This window comes from Drosophila teissieri, chromosome 2R (assembly GCF_016746235.2).
Source record: "Drosophila teissieri strain GT53w chromosome 2R, Prin_Dtei_1.1, whole genome shotgun sequence".
Lineage (NCBI taxonomy): Eukaryota > Metazoa > Arthropoda > Insecta > Diptera > Drosophilidae > Drosophila > Drosophila teissieri.
The window spans coordinates 19,116,453-19,136,927 of record NC_053030.1 but is presented as its reverse complement, the minus strand read 5'-3'; the positions used below and the strand labels follow the sequence as shown (position 1 = coordinate 19,136,927).

The 20,475-nt window shown below is 46.0% G+C and overlaps 2 protein-coding genes across 2 annotated transcripts; both read right to left on the bottom strand.

Moving 5' to 3' along the window:
• Nucleotides 1-262: 262 nt before the first annotated feature.
• Nucleotides 263-14,058, bottom strand: LOC122613703 (1-phosphatidylinositol 3-phosphate 5-kinase-like). The gene is made up of 10 exons (XM_043788015.1): nucleotides 13,794-14,058; nucleotides 7,731-8,050; nucleotides 6,708-6,809; nucleotides 6,375-6,641; nucleotides 5,868-5,962; nucleotides 3,529-3,620; nucleotides 2,847-3,039; nucleotides 1,201-1,336; nucleotides 985-1,125; nucleotides 263-914 (listed from the first exon to the last, which is right to left on the bottom strand). The coding sequence occupies exons 1-10, from the start codon at nucleotides 13,845-13,847 to the stop codon at nucleotides 797-799; spliced, it is 1,518 nt and encodes a 505-aa protein (XP_043643950.1). The 5' UTR covers nucleotides 13,848-14,058; the 3' UTR covers nucleotides 263-796.
• LOC122614507 (endochitinase A-like) lies at nucleotides 13,854-17,685 on the bottom strand. The gene is made up of 5 exons (XM_043789072.1): nucleotides 17,047-17,685; nucleotides 16,659-16,791; nucleotides 16,291-16,499; nucleotides 14,509-15,960; nucleotides 13,854-13,874 (listed from the first exon to the last, which is right to left on the bottom strand). The coding sequence occupies exons 1-5, from the start codon at nucleotides 17,683-17,685 to the stop codon at nucleotides 13,854-13,856; spliced, it is 2,454 nt and encodes an 817-aa protein (XP_043645007.1).
• Between the last annotated feature and the right edge of the window lie 2,790 nt (nucleotides 17,686-20,475).

Genomic DNA, 20,475 nt, shown 5'->3' with positions numbered 1-20,475 from the left:
TGTGTAAATCTAGTGTTTCTTGCATATTTCTTTTATCTTTGATTAATTTTGAAATGGTCCCGACTAACTTGAGAAACCTAGGGCGTGCGGATTGTGGGTGCACGATGGGCTTCTTTGATTCAAAAAAATGGTTTAGGTTAACAATTATGGCATAATTCCTAGGTCTATTTAAGCAAAATTGCACAATGTGGTTAATATATTTTCTGGTTCTCAATCGATCAATTAAATTATGAACTCTTAATCCACTCAACATACATGTGAATATTAATGCCATTTTAAAATGCGATTCAATGCCATTACAAATGTATAACTACACGTATATAATTAACAATAAGTTTCATTCATATCTTCAAAAAATCAGTACAATTGGTATTCATTTGTCCATGAACAAGGGTAAAATATTATTTTCTCTTTTTAAAAATTATTGCTTTATTCTTTTGGATTCCTTTGTATTTTGATTTCTTTCAATCAAAAATATAACTAATTTATTCCAGTCGCAACTCGGGCAAGGCGACCCAAACAGATTCGAGCATTGTAAATTATCCCAACTCATGCTTAGAGGAAAACGAAAACCATAAGTAACCAAATAAGTACAAATAATAGTTTTATATTTAGACAAACTATATACAATGATTAATGGAGGAAATGACTAGCGTAAATTAAAGCTAAACTTATGCACAATATGTACAGTTGGGAATAATACCCGCGGTAGTAGTCGAGTCTGTTTTTTCTTTAACTTAGGATCTTGCATACTCTATAGGAAACTTGTGGGTTACACTGTGGATAATTTCGGTGCTTAGAGTACATGCAGATTCTCGCAGCTCTTCGACTTCGAGTCCCGAGTCCACACGCGGCCCAAAAGGCCCTTGACTTTCAGGCTGGTGGAGGTCCTTGATCCGCGGTATTTGCGGGGACTGCAAAAGAGTAGGGTGCATGAGCATGGCGTCCTGATTCTGATGGCCTGTCGGCGTGGCGATGACTCACCTGCTTTGGGCACTGCCCGGGGGCGTGGCCACCGCCTCCCCCAGCGGACCCAGCGGTGTATTGGCATTCAGGCAGCCAGCATTCAGCGGCGAGCAGGCGCGTCTCTTTGACTTGCGAATCGAACGCTTTCGGAAAAGATCCCTGTGGCAAAACAAGAAAACATAATAACCATAAGTAAATGAAGTGAAGATTATTTATCAGTAGCTCAACACCCACCTGGACTTTTCGGGATTCTCCAGCTTGAGCCGTATCTGTGATAACAGACCCACCAGCAGCTCGTCCACGTTGTGATTAATACCCACCGAGGTCTCGATGAATTTACAATCGTAGGCGGTGGCCATGGCCTTGCCCTCTGTAATGAAAAACACGATGGAGAGGTTAAGTGAAAATGTGTGGAAATTATGGCCAAAAGCATCTCATTCAAGCTTAGTTGGCCGCCCATCATCCCAGTTAATCAAATCGAATGGCCTCGCTTAGTTAACTCGGTGTTGGTCGTAAAACCTCATCCTGGTCCTGGTCCTGGACTGGGATTTGTATCTAAACATGATGCGGGGAATACTACCGATCCCAGCCCATCCGTCACGTCTTGTCCACAGATGTGTACACAACTCGTAAAATGTGAAGCATCAAAGTTCGGTACACCAGGCGTATGGTGACCCTCCTGGTGCAAATTTTATGACAGGCGCACATTTTTATTAACAATGTGACGAAAGTTACATATATTTATTTGTATATGTACTTTTCGGTTCGCTTTATTACAGTTTGATAGGCAGGTCAGCTCTGCCTGGGCGCTTAAAGACTTAAGCTCTTAACCTTCCGATTTTTGATTACAGTTGAAATAGTATCCTAATTAAAGGTAAACAAAAGTTTTGCAACATTGGGCAATATTTACCCGTATTGGATAATTAGTGCGTCACTACCATCATTAAGTATGCCCAAAAGTTAGGAGGTGGAAATGGAAAACACATTAAATTTGTAAAAGGCTTTTTAGAGTCTGTGGAGTGGCAAAATCACCTGTGACGCACTAACGTTTTATTCATATATTTTCCCAATCAGCGTGACAATGTATAGATTTATGAATATATCTTTTATCCAGACGTTTCTGGGGCAAGAGCTCATTTTATTATTGCCAGAGGCATACAAAATTCTATAAATACTTTATGAAATTAGGGCGTCGCATTAGGTGGACAAGAGCTCTCCGCCCAAATTCCAGATTGTGTTTTGGAGGTGGGTGACTTTTGTGGGTGGCGAATGGAGGTCCTGTTGTCGCCCTGTTTACAACAATAGGCTTATGGGCCTTAAACCTTGAGCGGAACACATGCCACACGGGACGAAATGTAATCAATTTTGCGCTGAAACAATTTCCCTCCACTGCCATTTCTGCCATTTCTCTGGCTGAGCTGGGGAACCCTTTGCAGCCACCACCCGCCCTTACTTTCATAATAACAAACGTAATTTAACGGAAAATATTGAATTACTTAGATGAAAGCGCCCGAGTTACCTTGGTCTTAAAGGGAATCTGATATAAAAGTCAAGTGAAAGCACTTGAGTAGACAAAAAGACCCCCGAAACTGGCGACCCTCAGGAAGGGTGTGGGGTGTGGGGTATTTGGAAGCACCTCCACTTAAGATTCCGGCTGTTTGGGTAGGCGAACCGCTGCGGCGGATGACTTCCGCTTGGCAAACTCTTCAGCTGACCCTGCCCGACGGTCCTGTTTATACACTCGAACTACATCGCTATATATACCCATATATCTATCTATTTGTAACGGACCCAATCGAGCGCAGTTCTGATGTTCATGGGGAGGGGGGAAATCACCGAAACCTCCCACATATTTATTAGCATTATAACGTGTCGCTTACCTTCGGAGGTGACCAGTCGACTCCTGGCCAGGTCGGCCTTGTTCGATACCAGGATGACTGCCTTCTGGGCGATGTTCTGATTGGTCCAGAGCACCTGCAGCACCTGCTCCGCCACACTGAAGCTGCTCCTGTCCGCGGCCGAGTAGATGACGCAGTAACCGTGCGGATCGTAGTTGGTCAGGCACTCATCCGGCTGTGAAAGGATGGAGAAATGGCGGTGACACCGAAGTGACATTGAGTGAGGTTGAGGGCTTTGCCAAAGTGTGATTTCCCGCTGCTGGCTGTGTGGGTAAGTTGATGGCCGTGCATGCTAATGGCATTATGAAATGTCACAGATAGAGTGCAGGGCGCCGGATGGATGAGCAGGTATGTATGTACAAGTATGTATATATGTATAATACCACTGGTCACAATAATGGCAACAAGGCTTTGGAGGCTGCATAATGGGTGTTTCGAAAGCACCTAAGTCCATTAGAGAATCAATTTGTTTTGAGTGCGTGTGCATGTGATCGCACTATGAAGGGCACTTGCACTCTATGCAAATAGGTAGATATTTACATTAGGTTTTTAAAAATATTTGAAATAAAAAATGTATTGTTTTTAAATTATGCATTCCCCTGCGTTATTGTGACCACTGTCCCATACCCTTGAGAGAATGATGAGTGCTTTGAAAGGTACTTACAGTCATTTCGGTGTATCCATGGTCGATGAATATCAGCTCGGACTCTTCGCCACTGAGTAATACTGAAACGGCCTTCTCGCCAGACTCATCATCTGCACACATTGAAGGGAAAAATCGAGGTTAGTACCAATGTATTAGCATGTGCTCACAGCTATAGCTTAAGTTCGATAACTCAAATGTCAAGCAATGAAATGATTTACAACATCCACGTTTAAAAGTGCAGAAACAAAGAGCATTTGCATGTGTTTTAGTTGGGTGGGTGTTTGTGTGATGGGCTTATCTACAAGTGTCGTCCACTGCATGCGAGTATTTGGGTGTCCATTAGCCAAGTTGAATGAACACAGCTTCGGGGATTCACCGGAAGTCCTCGCCGGACTGCCCCGAAATGTATGCTAATGTATGGGAAATTAAATTGGCCCCCACAAGTATGCAACGAAATGTATGCCACATTCATGGGGTGGAAAACCCGTCTACAAATGGGTAGTGAAAGTGAGGAAGGGTAAATGCTGGGTAGATGCGACTTTGTTTGTGTGGGACTGGGTGTTTTCTCAATTATTATTCATTTAATGGGCTCTCTGTTTGCCTCTTTTTTAATTAAAAACGCCATAGGTGAGGCTGTGGCATTTATAGTTTTGAATATATGGCACGACCATTATTTCATTCCCATCCCTGTCCCCAGGTGGCAATCAATAATTGCAGCCCGAACGCGAGGCCCAGCATATCATTAATTAAATTTCATTAGTTGTGTTTGTGATGTGCATAATCATTTCAATATCGAATGCCTGCCCTCAAGGCTGCCGCCCATCGACTGACTGGCCATAAATCACAAGCGAAACAAAGGCCGCATTCAATTGACAATCGATTGTGGAGCGGTCTATGGAACTATATATTATGTATCGCTATATTGGCTAGGTGGTGCGATATTTCTTTTTCGTTTTTTTTTTTGGAGGGGGAGAGGTGTTCTAACATCCGGGGCGTGGCTAGTGGGCGGGACCAGGTGTGTTTCGGAGTTTTTCTAGCTTTCAAGCGCAGGACTAATGCAATTGTGGATTAAGTGTTTGGTTTGGTTTGGCTAGTTTGGTTGAGTTTGGTTAATTTTATTTGGAGAGTCGAAAAGCGTTTCAATTAGGTGTATAGAGATATTTGGATAAATATTAAGGAGTAGCATAGTTAACAAGGTTAATAATTATATTGTTCAGTTGCTGGTTGCTTTTACCGTCGGCGGCTTTTTCAATTAGAATGCGTATATCACAGTTGCCTAGATCTGATTACAATTGATCACGATTTGTTGTTGTATGTACAAAGATGTTGTTGTTAATTCGGTTGTTGTTGTTGAGTTTTTCAAGTTTTGTAGGGTCAGTTTGAGACATTGAGTTGAATGATTGGTTGATATTCGGAATGGAGAGAAACAGAACAAATTATCATTGCTTTATAAAACAGTATGATACATTAGCGGATTTTCGGTATGAGGTTTTTTTTTGTGTGTTGGATAAGCAATTACACTGGGACCGTTTGCTATATATTTATATGTATGTATATATCATAAGGAATTTGGATTTGATCACAACCAAAAATCGTTAAATATCGCACTAAAAATTTCCAAATAAGCGACGAACGACAAAATTATTTTCATTTAATTTTTCCATTCGCTGCCAACATTTATTGTTTTATTCATATTTTTTCCCCCATATTGCTTTCGTGCCAATAGAAATGTTTATTCGAATCTTTTCATTGACTCCCAGCCAAAGAATGAAACAGTTTTCCGCGTACGTTTCCATTCCTTTTCGAGAGTCGCAAAAACCCAAAAATGATCCGAATTTATTTTCATTGCAGCAGCGTTTGTTATGCTTTATGCCAATATGTGTTGACCCACCGGGCGGTGGCAAGTGCTCGGCGCTATCATAAAACGCCCAAAGCAGACGAAATCAAACAAAAAATAAGCGGGGAGTATAGAAACTTTCCGAACACGGAATCATAAAAAGCCATGTGATACGGGGGCAAACAGACGGCACAGACGGCACACACACACTGAGCAACAAAATCAAAAACAAATATAATAGCCAGTATAAGACAACATAATACAGCAAGGCAGCTACAACATCGACTAGGCAAACGGAGGTAGTGCCAACAAATGAGTTATGAAATAATATCCAGTAAAGCCAAAGCACTCGCTCACAGCCAGCAGACAGACATGGGATGACACGGTTGGATACGGGGGATACAGGGGATACAGGGGATACAGGGGGGCTATGCAGTGCTCTTTGGGGGCATGGAGTCCGGAATATGGAACAGGGTAAGCCGGATGCAAGCATCTCCGGCGGGGTGTAGTACAAACTCACCGATGCTCGTGTCGTAGGCGTGCAGGTACTCCGACGTCATGAACTGCGAGACGAGCGAACTCTTGCCCACCGCAGGACCTCCCAGCATCAGGACTCTGGAATCGGGAAATAGGAAAGCGGAGAAAGTCAATTAGTCTCCCTCTTTGTGTAACTATTATCCCAAGCGATCGAACTCGATTGGCCCTTAGTCCTATTGTTATTTTAATGTTAATTAGGTGACTCTTGACCTTTCAATTGTGCCATTGCATGCAAATGGTTTTCAAAAGCATTCAAATGAGAGCCAGACATTCTGGTCGATGCATATATCTTGATTTATAATGTGCCTTTAATTGTGCGGCGTTGACTAATGATACGCATCTGTTTCCGAATGAAACCCGCAATTTGTTGCGGCACATAATATTTATTACCAATCTCAGTTTTCCCATTTAATTATGGCTCTCAACTAAATGTGTTGGTTTAAAGCCTTACAATAAGTTTTGTGAGTTCAGAAATAGAAAACCAACTCACCTATAGGGACCGTTGCCGGGATTGGAGGTGCTGCTCTCCCGGCTGGAAGCCAGCGATGTTCGGGCGGATACGGATGCGGGGGCGGACAGCTGCTGCTGGGTGGTCAGGTGCTCCGTGCTGGAGTTGGAGCTGGCCACGCTGTTGTTGGAGCGACTGCGTCGGCTCTTGAGGGAGTCACCGCGATTCACCACACCCTTGCCGGTTATCGAGAAGTGTCGCAGTCTGTAGTACTCCTCCTCTACGCCGGTATTCGGCATGGAAGCCACCCTAAATGCGAGATAAATTGCTTATAACCATGTTAACTAATATGATATGGGGTGAATGTAAACCCACCTGGATCTCTGCTGGGGCAGACACAACTGATTTGGCCTTCCGGATGCTCGGCTGCCGGGCATCTTGACCGATTGCGAGCGGCTGTGATGTGGTGAGCCATATCTGAAATCCGAACAAGGTGAGCTCGTTAGTACCAAAAACCAAACTAGAAATGCGAGTCCTCTATGCTCGCATCCTCATGTTCTGTCACTCGGGGTTTCAAAAGGGGAGAAGTCAACGAAATACCAGCTGAACCCAAACTGCAGATGACAGCGGTTTAATGGAGATCAAGATATGCATTTCTTACCCGATGCCGACACCAACAGCCGCTTCACTGGGCTCACCTGCCATGTCCTTGGAAACTGTGAGTGCCAGCGGGGCAAAGGACATGTGCATGGTGTCCTTGGGCGTCGATGCGAACTAACCACAAGCCAGAAATTGGAAAATATTGGTAATTCAAGTACCCAATCTGGTGAACAGACCGAAAACTAATGAAATGCTATGCAATGCAATGCAGCTTCGTTGGTGGAATATTTAAAATATTTAAAATCCCATATCTGACAATCAAATGCAGGAACTGCGTCCACGAGCAAGTCAGAAATATTTGTTTATCTGCTGATTTTTCACAGAAACAGAAACAGAAACAAAAACGGAAACTGGCAGCAGAAACTTTGCAAACTGGCAACAGGTCGTATGAGTAATTTGAAAAGTTATGAGCCCATCATGGATTTTTCTCGTTCGTTTTTTTCCCATCGCGAGTTTGTTGCAATGCAAAACGGCTGGCAGGTGAAGGCTATAAAGCAGTCCTCTGTTTTTTTTGTTTGTTTTTGTCTTTTTTTCCCGTTTGTGCGTTTGTCCGTTTGGCCATTTAAAATTTGATTGCTTTGGTCCGAGCATTTTTACGAGAGTCTTAAAAATCGATTGGCATTCAATCGGAAATTAAATCTCCGGCCGGGCCATAAAACGTAATCCGTCAAAGGTCAGGACGACGGTTGGGAAATGCAAGGAGCAGGAGGAGGATCGCTCCCAGCTCGTACTACATACCGCATCTCAAAGTCGCGCAGCTCCTCAATGGTGAGCGTGTTGGTCACATCCAGCAGCTGCCTCATGTTCTCGTCCCGCTTGTGCTGCTGCTGCTGATGCTGCTGCTGCTGCTGCTGTTGCTGTTGCTGCTGCTGCTGCTGGAGGGTGTGATGATTGTGGGCGTGGCTCTGGGGGTGGTGATGCAAGTGGGTGGGCGGATGGGCCAGCTGCTGGGAGTTGCGCTTGCGAGCCACCAGCTCCTTGCCCTGCTCCACGCTGATGAAGTCCCCCTCGTTCTTGATTAGCAGCGTCTCGACTGTATTGTCCAGACTTAACGAGGGCTATAAAAGAAACACAAAAAAAAGAAGCGATGAGAAAATGTAAAGAGGGCAAAGGAAACATCAAAAAGAAAAGGGTGACTGTCGGAAGTATCGTTGATTGTTAAGCGGATTGCTGCTTTTTCCAATTGAATCGCAACTACTCGACCAAGTGCTCATGCCCCGATGACTTCATTCATTGCCACCATGAGCTTATAAATTTTTGCAGTGCCAGCACTCTGCCACTCGCCAAGGATTCGCCACACTTCAAGGGTTTTTCCCCAGCGATTTTCAAAAAACTTTTCGCTTTATCTACACACCTTGAACAGGTGTTCTGACAGGCCATGCAAAAGCCTGGAAAATGCCGTAAACCTTTGCATTGCGTGTCTGCAGTTGCAAATTCAAATACGAATAGTAGTTCCCGGCATTCGTGTCGAGGTGAATTTCCACTCCCGCAAATTTATGTTTTGCCTTCGTTTAACTGGCCAAGGACTATTGACCAGAATTTCGCCTGGCTTTCAGATAATAGCGCCTAATGTTACCCCTAATAAGCTTCTGCTACATGCCTCATTTGGCTAACTACTTCCTTCGTCACTAACTTTTGAATCAAGTAACTACCTTCTGCATAAAGGATACATCCAATTCGAAGGTTTATACAATTAAATAATAATACAATAAACATCACCATTGCAACATTTAGCAATAAGCAATCCACTTACATTTGCAATATTCATTGTTATTGATAATCTTTATTGTAATCTACAAATGTACCATTTCTATTGTGCTCTAATTGGTGTACAATTTTGTTCTGTTTTAGAAACATATTAGAGCTTGTACTTCTTGGAAAACCAACCAATTTATTTAAATCCCTTGTAAGCGCCGCAAACAAAGACTGCCAATAAACAAAACTCTATCAAAGTTCGGCTTTAAATTTGTGTGTTTCAGGGCAGAAAACAAATGACTGGCAGTCAGGTAAATTAAACCAGAATTTACGCAGACAGAAATGCTTGCACCATAAATTACACCAGCACTCGCCGAATATACATACATTTCGCCAAAGTCTACCTGAGAACGCACACCCACCCACTTGTATGTATGGACACATTTATTTATTCAGCAAATGCCCAAATTAATTTGTGTATTTTATTGGCAGGCATGACAGTAGGGAAAAGCGAAAACGAAAAACTTCGCCTGCATTTCCACCCAGGCGCTAATTAATAATGTGAGAATGTGTGTGTGTGTGTGAGGGGCTCTAATGATACCGCCCACTAAAGGTTCTCGATTTCACAGCTCCTCCTATTTAGACATTCCCACACTCGGCACATGTATTTCAAGTGGCCAACAGGGAAACTTTTGGGTATTACCAACTCGGGGGAGCAATTTGATGGCGCCGAAAGGGGAGGCGACACTTTCGCTGATGACGAAACCATCGCGAAAGTCCCCAACATCGCACAGGCAGTGACGCGTTACACGCGGCGTATGAGTAATATTGCGTTGGACATGCTGCTGTGACGCTGCTCTTTTTCATCTTGGCTGCCATTTCCCATTTTCCCCATTACACAAACGCCGAAAATAGTTTTTCTTGCATCGCTTAGTGCGTTGCTTCTTTTCTTTTTTTTCACTTTTCTCGATTATTTTTAGCATCGCATTGCATTGGGGGGAAAAAAGTTGCTACACACACCCCAGAGTTCCCGAAAAAACGAGAAACGAAAGAAGTGCGATGAAGAACAGAACTTCTAGGGTAGCATTTAAAGGGAAACGATTGCCGGGGGTTTTCAAGTTTCCCAACATTTATTTTTTTAAAGCTCTCTATGGTTTTTGGCATCCCAATGTTGGTAGCTATGAAATCGGAGTAGCTTTAATGTACGAGTATACACTGTAGTATTGTGTGTAACAAACCATTTAAGTTGCTTTAAGACTGCGCAGAAAAAGGACTTTTAAACTAAGTTGAATACGAAAACCATTTGTTATTAAGATCCGTGGGTAACGCACAAGTCATATTCCCCTTTCTATCAGTTTCTCCAGGGAATATTCTTATAGATTCCATGCTGATGCTTTCCAGTACTACGCAGCGCATTTGTGTATCCAAACTCATGAGAATTGGCTATTAAAAAGCAAACCGACTGGAGGTGTTAGGAAAATGTATAGAGCTCCCCGAAAAACAGGCGAATAAAATGTTGGGAATTTCGAATCCAGATAACACGAGGCATCCATGCCCCAAAAAAGTGGGATTGTCAAAGGCACAGTCTACGTGCAGAGTGGCAGGAATCGATGGCAGATTGGCTGAATTCAATAAGCTTTGGAGCTTTGGAGGAGAAAACCAAGACGTGAAAACCAGCAGCAAGTGAACAGATTGGAATGCAATTAGATTCGGTTTTGTTTATGGCAAATGCAAACAGAAATGGTTATCAAGTTCGCAGGCTTAACTGTGCAGAATGTTCGCATAGATTATAATTGATATTACAGGAGCTGCCAGTACTCATTTCACACCCCATCGACTTGCAAGCCCACCACCAGTTTTGGCATCGCTTAAAAATACATTTAGTTTGGCAAGTATGTATTGAAAATAATCGCGCGCCATGCATGCAAATCACTTTTCATGTTTTTGTTTCATTTTTACGCCGCTCTGTGTTCAATCGCCTGTAAAATCCGGCTGAAAGAAGACGGTGGTAGGGGTGGGGTGCGGGGTGTTGGCCAGGTTTTCTGGCTATTTTCATGCCGCACGAATATTAAAAATAAATTGGTGAACTCGGCAAACTCGGAAAGCTTGATGTGGGGTCCGGCCAAAGTGGAAAACATATCATTACCGCGGGCAGACGCTGTTTAAATTGCGATTTACCCAAACACCATAATTTTCACGCCGCACACTAATCACGATGTTGCCCGAAATGAAAGTGTCTGCGATTTGATGGACCGCTTTTCCACCGAACAACGAAGTGAAACATTTCGGGTGATTTTTCCTCGTTAGGGGATTTCTTTTCCTGAAACTAACACTGTGCACGCTTCTGACAGCTGAGCAAGTGCAAAGTGCAACAATAAGGTTATTTACCTGCAGCCAACTATTTGCGCTGCTGGGAAATGTTTCCGCGAACGATTACTTTTGGTATGTTTGGCATATGCACAATAACAAGAGCAGAACGCTGGCACATCTATATCTATATCTATATCTCCTTGTTGCTGTTTATTTATAGCAAAGGTTTATTTATGGCCGTGCTGCAGCAAGTGCAGTTGCAGATGCTGATGCAGCTGTATCTGTATCTGTATCTACTGCCTCTGCAGCAAATGCAGTAGTAGCCTTCGCCAAACCGAATGGGGTCAATGAATTTGCCATCAAAGTGGCCAAGTGGCGGATGAAAGCAGGCCCAGGTGTGCGGGGGCGGTTCATAAATCAGCTAATTAATGTCACTTTGTAAGGCAATTGGCCTCGAGCAGAATCGCACCGAGCGGCCTACTGAATCCGCCCAGAGACACAGTGCCCTCAAAATGGCAGAGGAAAAGTGGAGGAGCGTGATTATGAAGTAGCTGCAGGGGTCACAGAGTATCAGCAGCCAGTACGGGCGGCATCAAGTGGCCGAATTAAGTAGCCGACCCGTTGGCAATTATCAAGTATACGCAGTGTCCAGCTGCGAGGAAAGTTCAGGTCTGCCAATTGCTGGGTTCAAATCGCCGTGCTAAGGTTGAGGTGAACCTAATCGAGTCCGTGACCACAAAGCAAGTGGCGAATGTTTGGCCAAAAGCGCCATAAGCGCTATAATTAGCCACATTGGATATGGATTTTCGGCCCTGGCAGAGTCAATAACCGTTTCTCCCATTTATCATTTATCAATGAGCGGCAAAATGCTGCCCGTTTTCCATCCAACTAAAAGAGTGAATGGCCGCGGCGCTAAGTGAAAGTGCGAAAAGGAAAAATGCTGGGGTAAACTGACCTTTGAAGGCTGCGGCAGCGAAATAATGGCCAATTAACTTGTGTAGTTGGCTAATTCATATAATAGGTAATTAGTTGTGCTCAGTCTTTTGTGGTTGCACTTCATTGGCTTGCGTGTTTATGGTGGAAATTTAAGGTCCAGCAAGGACAAAGCTTAAGCGATTTATGGCATCGAAGGCCATCGAAGGCCATCGAGCGGCAAATGCACTCTCGCACACATTTGCCTGAAATCAAAGGAAGCCATTCGACCACTCAATGTAAAATCAATAGGAAACAACAACCAACAATGGGAAAAACTGGGGAAACATGTTTGCGTTTCTGCCGATGTTTACTATGAAGGTGGAAATGGCATGAGTGGAGGGGGTTGCTGGGGTGCTGGGTGGATTAGACAACCTCCAAACGCCACCCACAAGGCTGCAATCGCCAAGCAAGTGCGTGCCTGCTAATAATTCGCCAAAGGAGCAAAGGAGCGGACAAGGTGAGCAGGTAAACTGAATCGCAGGAGGTGGCAGGTGAATCGGTAGATAAATCGCCAGGTATCGTCCAAGTATCTGCTGGCTGGGACGCATGCAATTTATGTAGATTTATACCGTCTCGATGCCCGCACATGCACACCCTGAATCCATCTGAAACTTACGGTGGCAATCGATCTACGCGCGAAACAATTACACTTTACACCTGATTGAAGGTTGTGCCACTAAATAATGGAGGATGCGCCACGCTTGGTTCTCGGGAAAAAAGAATCTCGTTTCTTATGGCTTGTTTTTGGGATGGGAAACTCAATTGAATGGTACATAATACTTTTCCTGCCCGTATGCTGTGCACATATCTATATCTGCTGTTGTTTTTCTTGTGCACCAGGAAATGCCTTCGCGCTGAACATCTATAATCTATCTGAATCTGTAGCTGTAGCTGTATCTGTAGCTGTATCTGTTTCTGTATTTGTATCTGTAGCTGTATCTGTATTTGTATCTGTATCTACATACTATACGAGTATATGCACTTCTACAACACGCCCAGCGATTCTGTCTTTATGCATCACGGGCAAAAGTTCGCGGAATAAAATGCTAACTCACTGCCGTTTACAATGAAATCGTTAAATAAACTCGAACAGATAGATAATCTATATCTTTATATTTGTTTGTCTGGGCTCCGTGACAAGTTCCCGCCCCCTTTTGCCGCCAGTTTGCCGCGGCCTTTGCTTTCATGTTTTTATGATCCGATGTGAGCAAGTAAATAAATAAGGCGAAAACAACCTGCGATCTGCTGCGGACTCTCGATAAACTGGGCAACTGGGTCCCTCTGGTAGTTTATTTTGACATCTGTCATCGCGGATATGTTCGGAATAATAAAGAATATCCCCCCCGCACACATTTCGCTGTCACTTGCAACATTTTAATTATTTACGACAAAATTCATTGTGGGTCAGAAACTCAGAAACTCATTCAGCGAAAGCGCCGATTGTGTCGCAACATCCCACAGCCCCCAGTAAGTGGGTGTCCACTCTGATAACCAGCTATCCGAATTCCGATCTAGGCAGGAATTCATCCATAACCACTATCGCGGACCCAAGCAGAGCGGAGCGGATTGGAATGGAGTGCAATGGAAATTTATGACCAAATTGACGTCATTGTTGCTCGATAAATCTCGCATTTCGCATATCGGCTGTTCGATGGATCAAGCCCATCAACTTGCTATCTTATCAACTGAGGGCTTATTGATGCCCCCCTACTAGTTGTTGGCTCATTAGGAAAATCAATCAAGCGGCAGGCTTTGGGGGATTTTGTGGCATGTCCCCCCCCGGCGCCAAAAGGGAATATAGCTACAATATATAATAGTTACCTCCTTGTAGCGCTTTGAGAGACTGCGGCAGATGCGCTTGTAGAAGGGCGCCATATTACACTAAATCACCGGATGTATAGACTTTGAATACGAAAGATTGTTTAAGGGATTTATTATCCTTTTTACCGCCTTCTATGTTCGTAAGGCACCGCGTTTACATAGCTAACACAAACAGGTTGGCACTTGTAGTGAAAACACGATCTCTAGATGATAATACTTCAGTCTGATTTCTCGCGTTTCCGCTGCTTTAATGGCGATGCTTTGCTTTCGGTTGGCGCTCTATAACTGACGAGATCGGTGGCGCGCGCCCCCTTTTTATTAGCTGTGAAAATCGCAAAGAGAGAGAGCTCTCTCTCGCCAGAGAGGAAAAGTGGGAGTGGGTGTGGGAGCGCAGACAAAGCGGTGCGTTATGCGGAAAATGCGGATAATGGGGAGCACTGCAGCCCACAAGGGAGCCAATCGAAGCTGGAGAGTTGGACAAAGAGAGCTTCCGTTATCCGCATGTCCCCACAGATGTGCTCGCAGGAACATTATGAATAGAACCGGCCCATAAATCAATAAGTACTCAGTATCTGCGAGCGCCCCACATTGGAAAATTTCCCGGGAACTGTCAGCACACATGCAGGTACTACTATCCTTAGTAAGAAGTCAAGGCGCGTCACGAATAATATTTATAGATTGAGATCGGATGGATCTTGATATATTCAGCACTCACCTGCTGCACGACAATGGTGGCACGTGGCTGCTTGCAGACGGCGGCCGCCTCCAGCGGATTGGCGGTCACGTTGATGGGTCCATTGCCAGCGGCGTTGCGATCTTCCGTTTGGATGTAGAAGTGCTCCTCCTTCTGCTGGCGCTGCTTGTTCTTGAAGGATCGGCGGCGTGCGGAGTCCGTGGGACTGACAGCGGACTCGCTGCCCGGACTGGGCATCTTGTGGTGCAGATTCAGCAGGGACCCGGAACCGGAAACGGAAATGGAGCCATGCTTGGGCGGTATCTGCTCGAACTTGCTGGCAATGTCCTCGAACTTGTTGAGCTCGGCGTAGGAGTGATCGCTGGGCGAGGAGGAGGACTTGGCCTGGGGATAGAAGGCATCCGACTGCGGCACATACTGCTGGTTCTCCCGTATGGTTGTGTGGATCACCGAATCCGGCCGGATGCGCTTGGAGTTCTTGCGCGACGGCGGTCGATCGCGCTCCCAGTCGCGCTGCTCCTGGTAATGCTGCTGCAGTTGCTCCTGGTGGCTCAGTCGCGAGTACTGCTGGAATATGTCTGCTCCGGACTTTCGCTCATACACGGAACAGTTTTCCGCCTCCGAGTCACTGCTGTTGCTGGCCGTCGTGGAGCTGGGAGCAAAGCACTCCCGCTGGATGCGCTCGTAGTCCAGGGCCTCGCGATCGAAGGGGAACATGGTGCCGGGACCGGTGGCCTCCCGCAGGCATCGTTCGCTGCTGCCGCTCGAGGAACTGGACGAGTACTTGCGCTGCTGCGCCGATGGCGATAGTTGGTGCGGCGGAATGTTCTGTTGCGATTGTCGCTGCTTTTGCTTGCCGGAGCTACCGAAAAAGTTCACATCCTTCATGGTGGGCGGCGCGGAGCTGACCTTGGATATGGCGCCCGTGGAGGCAATGGGCGTGGTGCGGCGCTTCTCCCGCTTCGGACTGGCCCGGCGACTGTGCGAGGGCGACACGCTGGGCGAGATGTGGTTGGGGTCACGCTCCCGCGGTCGCAGTTTCTTGCTGCGATTGCCTATGCTGTCGCCGCTGCGCTCGTCGTCCTCCTCGTCGCCTTCACTGGCGGCCATAACTCCGTTTCCTCCAACCCCGGATCCAGCTCCTCCTCCTCCGCCTCCCACTCCTGCCCCGGATCCTGCTCCTGTGCCCGAGCCCACTCCGGTGGCTTTTGCCGACTCATTACCATAGTTCTTGAAGGAAAAGTGGCTGGTGGACTTCTCGCTGCTGCGCGCCGACTTCGGTGACTGCGGGGGGTCGAAGGTGAAGTGCTCCCGCACTCGAGTGGGCGGCGGAGCCGTACTGGGCTCCCGCTCCCGCTCCTGTCGCTGGCTACCCGGCGAGTGACCGCCCGTCGGGTGGCGTCGCTGCGAGGAGAGCAGTGGCGTCGTGGAGGACGGCTCGCCGGTCAGGATGGACAAACAGGACTCCTGGCTCTGCAAGGAAACGTAATAACACCATAAGGATAATATTCTCTTAAAAAAACTCTTTCTGGAGTGATTAACTGCTGGGTACATTTATGGAAATGCACTGGCAGTTTACGACTTGTAGGATAATGAAAATACTTTCCAAAGTGGATACTCATGTTCAAGGCACTAAAGTAATCAATGGTTTTTAAGGGTTTTAGGGGATACATAAAACTTAAAAACACATTTTCCATTTAAAAAACTTCGGCTATGAATAAAAGGCAATGCTGACTTTAAAAATAAATAGGGAGCCATTTCTTCAGTTGCGGATTTAATCCGGAATTAAATTCCGCCACGTACCTCGACGCTGTCCTGGAGATTCATGTCGGGCCTGGGCGGATACCTTGAACAGCTCGTTAGTTCCAGCTCAGTGGCGCCGCGTCCATTGGCGCCTCCCCTGCCGCAGCCCATGCCGCCGAATCCCTCGTGCTCCGAATCGATGTGGACGGCGGTGAGCAGTGGCTCCTCCAGCGAGCTGAAGAGCGGCTCACTGGGACACGAGTTGTCACCTGGCAAAGGAAACGAAGGAAGCGAAGGAAGCGAAAGAAGGACGTAAGATGGAATGAATAGCAGAAGGCGCGGGCCAGATTGATTAGTTGATTAATTAATTCGGCCGCACGAGGACATCAATCAAGCAATCAGATCGGGATGTGTGTAAAGGAACTCACCCAGGTCCAGGGAGTCGCACGTCTCCGAGGTATCCGTGTGGGTCACATTCGTGATGAGCGTGCAGGCGGAGTCCGTGGACGTGTTGATGGTGGTGTCCGGAATCGAGGCTGATGAGGTGCCCATCACCACCAGCTGCAAGGGGATTACGGGAATTACTTCTGCTCTGTTGCTTTCTAGCACTTTTAAAATGGATTAAATGCAAAAAGCTCTGTGTAATCTCTGCCAAATTCTGCCTTTGAAGCCGGACTAACATAAATATAAACGAGTGTGTGTATTATGAATACAAATGGCTTAGCAACTAGTGCTTCTGTGGCACTTGTATCCTTAAGATACACAGATGTTTTTGTATAATTCCACAACATATTGTTTTCCATATACTATACATACCTTTGGCACTCCGCCTGCCGTCGTCATGTTGTGCATGGGTCCACCAACGGAGTTGTGATAGGCACTGGACACCGGATTCAGGGGCAGTCCGTTCAGTGGAGTCGACGACGTGGTCGAGGCATTGATCTTGTTCTTGATGCTGCGTCCGCTCTTGAAGTACAAACGCCGCAGGGCAGTGGCCGCCGAGGAGCCGGACGCACTGAAGCCATCGTTGTCGGAGCCGCTGGAGTTACTGCCGCCGGAGAAGAGACCCGAACCATTGAGCTGAGCTGCCGCCCTGGTCGCCGTCGGCGTGGATGGCTTGGATCTGGACACGTTGCTGGGTAGGGAAGAGGCATTCGATAGCCTTCGGTTGGCACCGGGATGTGGTGACTGCGTTTGGGACTGGCACTGGGATTGGGTTTGCGACTGGGCGGGTGATGCGGCTCGAGGAGCTGGCGGGGACTTGTCGCTCCTGCCACCCGGTGTTTGTCCCAATGCCAAGGCCATCATCGCCGCCGATCGGGTGCTCATGTAACCAGCCGGTGGCTTGGACTTTCCGGTGCTGGCGCTGGTGTTGGAGTTGGATGCGGATGTGGTTCTGGTGCTGCTATTGTTGTTGTGGTTACCCTGTGCGGCATGAGCAAGAGATGCCGTCATGGCTGTGGGAGAAAAGGGATTAATAGTCAGCTTAGAGACATTTGCGGTTTCCTCTCTAGCTTTTACTCTCCTATTGCGGTTGCTTTATATGGTTTTGCAGGCTCTTTGCTTTCTAAGCACCATATGTATGTATATACAAACTGGTTTCACATATCGTTCTTTAAACTTAAATGTAATTGAAACTTCTTTGTACCTGTGCTTCTGGAATTGAAACTTCTTTGTGCCTGTACTTCTGGAATAACAAATACAAAAGTTCCCATATAAATGCAGTTCAAACGACAACTAATAGCTGTGAACCACAACCCCCACACCACCGCCAACCAGCCGTAGTTCGCTCCTAAATCAACAAATAAAATCGATGGACTGTAGCGTGACATGGGCACCTTACTCGTCGATGGCTCACATGTTGCGCCATTAAGTGAGTCAGCCCCAAAAAGGGGGGTTAGCTGAGCGCCATTCTCTAATAACCGAGAGAGATTTTCGCACGTAGAGGGGGCGAACTTTTCGTGGAAAAACAAAGCACACAATCAAACAGCGCTGAGATAATAATCATCAAATAATCGAATTCCATTCCACAATTAATTGTGCGGACGACAGAATATCCCGGACATCTCACTCCCACCAATTGCGCTTGTTTATCCAGGCGCACTCAAAGAGATTCCCCATTAGGTGGCCATCTCCCCCAAGCTTACATACATACATATGTATATATGCTAGTCCACTCCATGGACGAATGGACGAGTGTCGCCTGGAGGTCAGGGAACTCGAGGCGCAAGAAAAGGAGGTCGCCGGCGACGAAGAGTTTGGCCCAGAATTTGCGAAAAGTTTGACAGGCCCGGAAATTATACGGGCAGGGCCATTTGCATGTTGCCATTGTACATTATTTACACAAATGTCGCGAAAACTATGTCAACTATCAGCCAACAGCCATCAGGCCACAAATCTTACGCGACACGCAGAGAAAATGGGCACTACTTTTCGATGCAAAGAACACAAAACCAGATTTCGCAATAAAACATACGCTTAATAAATGTATTTTTCTACTCACAGAGTTTATGATCAATTATTCTGTGTACCAAAAGTTCTAATCTACTATAAGTTATATAATATATAATGGTGTACAAAAGTATGCAACGCTAAATTTTCAATAGTGTGCCTTCAAACAGGCGGCATTGATATACTTTTAGACACCTTCGTAATTAGTTTTGCTACCCAAGTGATTTAAAAGCCAATTACGTGAGAGTACATTTTTAATTTAATTTCCATTGAGACGTGTGCACCCACCTCTGGCTCCTCGGCTCCTGGAAGATGCAGTTCCTCCTGCTCCTGCTCCTGCTCCCGGTGCGGTGATGGTGCTGCTGGCGGTGCTGTCGGCGGCGGTGCTGGTGGAGGAGGCGGTGGTGGAGGAGGAGGAGGAGGCTGAAGTGGGCGGCGATGTTATAGGCCCCGCGAGGGCGGGGTGGGGCGTTGGGCTGCTGGTCTCGCGGAAGATGGGGGAGCCGGGGACATAGCGGTCGGGCTGTAAGCAACAACAAGAAAAAGCGTTATTGTTTCCATTAATTACTGTTCAAATAGAGTTTCATTCCCTGTTAGCCCGCCGATAAGAAGTGTGTGTACCTATGTATGCATATCGATCTGTTCTTGTTGTTTGCCATTTATCAAACATCAATCGACATGGACGGCTATCGAGCTCCACTCGAGTCAGTCAAGTGCCAGTTGTCGAACGATTCCAACGATTCCGGGATTCGCAGCCGCAGCTGTCAGAGCTCGCAAATCGCAATAGAAGTCATCGCCATGAATCCGCCGCACGGACTGTCAAAATCCGTACTCTTCACGCTGCTCGGCGTCGTCTTAATGTCAGCAGCTCTCTCGCATGGTATTTCTACGGGTTTCCCTAACCATTCGATTTCCCATCTCCCATTACCCATTACCCATTATCCATCATCCATTTCCCCCTTTTAAATCCTAACCTTACCCACTGATTGCCGCTTAGCAGTCGTTTTCCGCTTAACTTAATTAGCTGTTTTATTGCGAAATTGCCTGGCCATACGACTCATAACTCATCGGAAATTTAGCGAGAAAAATCAGGTGAATTTGAAATGTGTTCTTGGCACTCATTTCGCCTCACTTTTCTGGGGACCTGATTTCCCCGCCACTTGATTCACCGAACTGTGCCTTCCGTTCTATTCACACAATTCGCTGCGGTTCGGTTCATTTTCGTCTTGTGTTTTGTTGTCGAGTTCAGCTGTCGACGTCACTCGCCAATGACCACATTCAAATTTATTGATTGCCTCACAAAAGCTGATACAAATCATTTTTCAAAGATCTCTGTAGTCCTGCTCCAGTCACAGTGGAACGGGTGGCATCTTCGAGGGCAGCGAACTGAGGGCACTCGAGCTCAATGGCTATCCTGAGAGCTGAATTTTACATTTATGCAAATTACAAAGGACTTGGGTTTAATTTTAGAACCAGCATTCATCCCCCACAAGTTGCCATCAAGTGTAAATGAGGCTTCCAAATGGTTACACTTGATGTCAGTTATACTTTTGGCATACAGTTTACAAATACATCACTCATACGCCATGTTGACATGACGGTATGTATGATGGTGTAAATCAATATGAAATTAAACCATATTGTATAAAAAGGTATACCCATTATAAACTGCTCATTTATTCATTTACATGAGTAATACTTTGAGTTAGTTCTTGCCTGGTACCCACTATTTTTATCTACCTGAGTAAGCGCTTGATTCCCGCAAACTCATGACATTTATTTAGCGCAGATCTC

Coding starts and splice junctions, on each gene's coding strand:
- LOC122613703 (XM_043788015.1), bottom strand. CDS start 13,847: ATGGCGCCCTTCTACAAGCGCATCTGCCGCAGTCTCTCAAAGCGCTAC. Junction 8,051..13,793: donor TCTCAAAGCGCTACAAGGAG/GTAACTATTATA, acceptor TTTCTTTTATAG/CCCTCGTTAAGTCTGGACAA. Junction 915..984: donor CCGGGCAGTGCCCAAAGCAG/GTGAGTCATCGC, acceptor ACTCTTTTGCAG/TCCCCGCAAATACCGCGGAT.
- LOC122614507 (XM_043789072.1), bottom strand. CDS start 17,685: ATGACGGCATCTCTTGCTCATGCCGCACAGGGTAACCACAACAACAAT. Junction 16,792..17,046: donor CGGCAGGCGGAGTGCCAAAG/GTATGTATAGTA, acceptor ATCCCCTTGCAG/CTGGTGGTGATGGGCACCTC. Junction 15,961..16,290: donor ATCTCCAGGACAGCGTCGAG/GTACGTGGCGGA, acceptor GTTTCCTTGCAG/AGCCAGGAGTCCTGTTTGTC.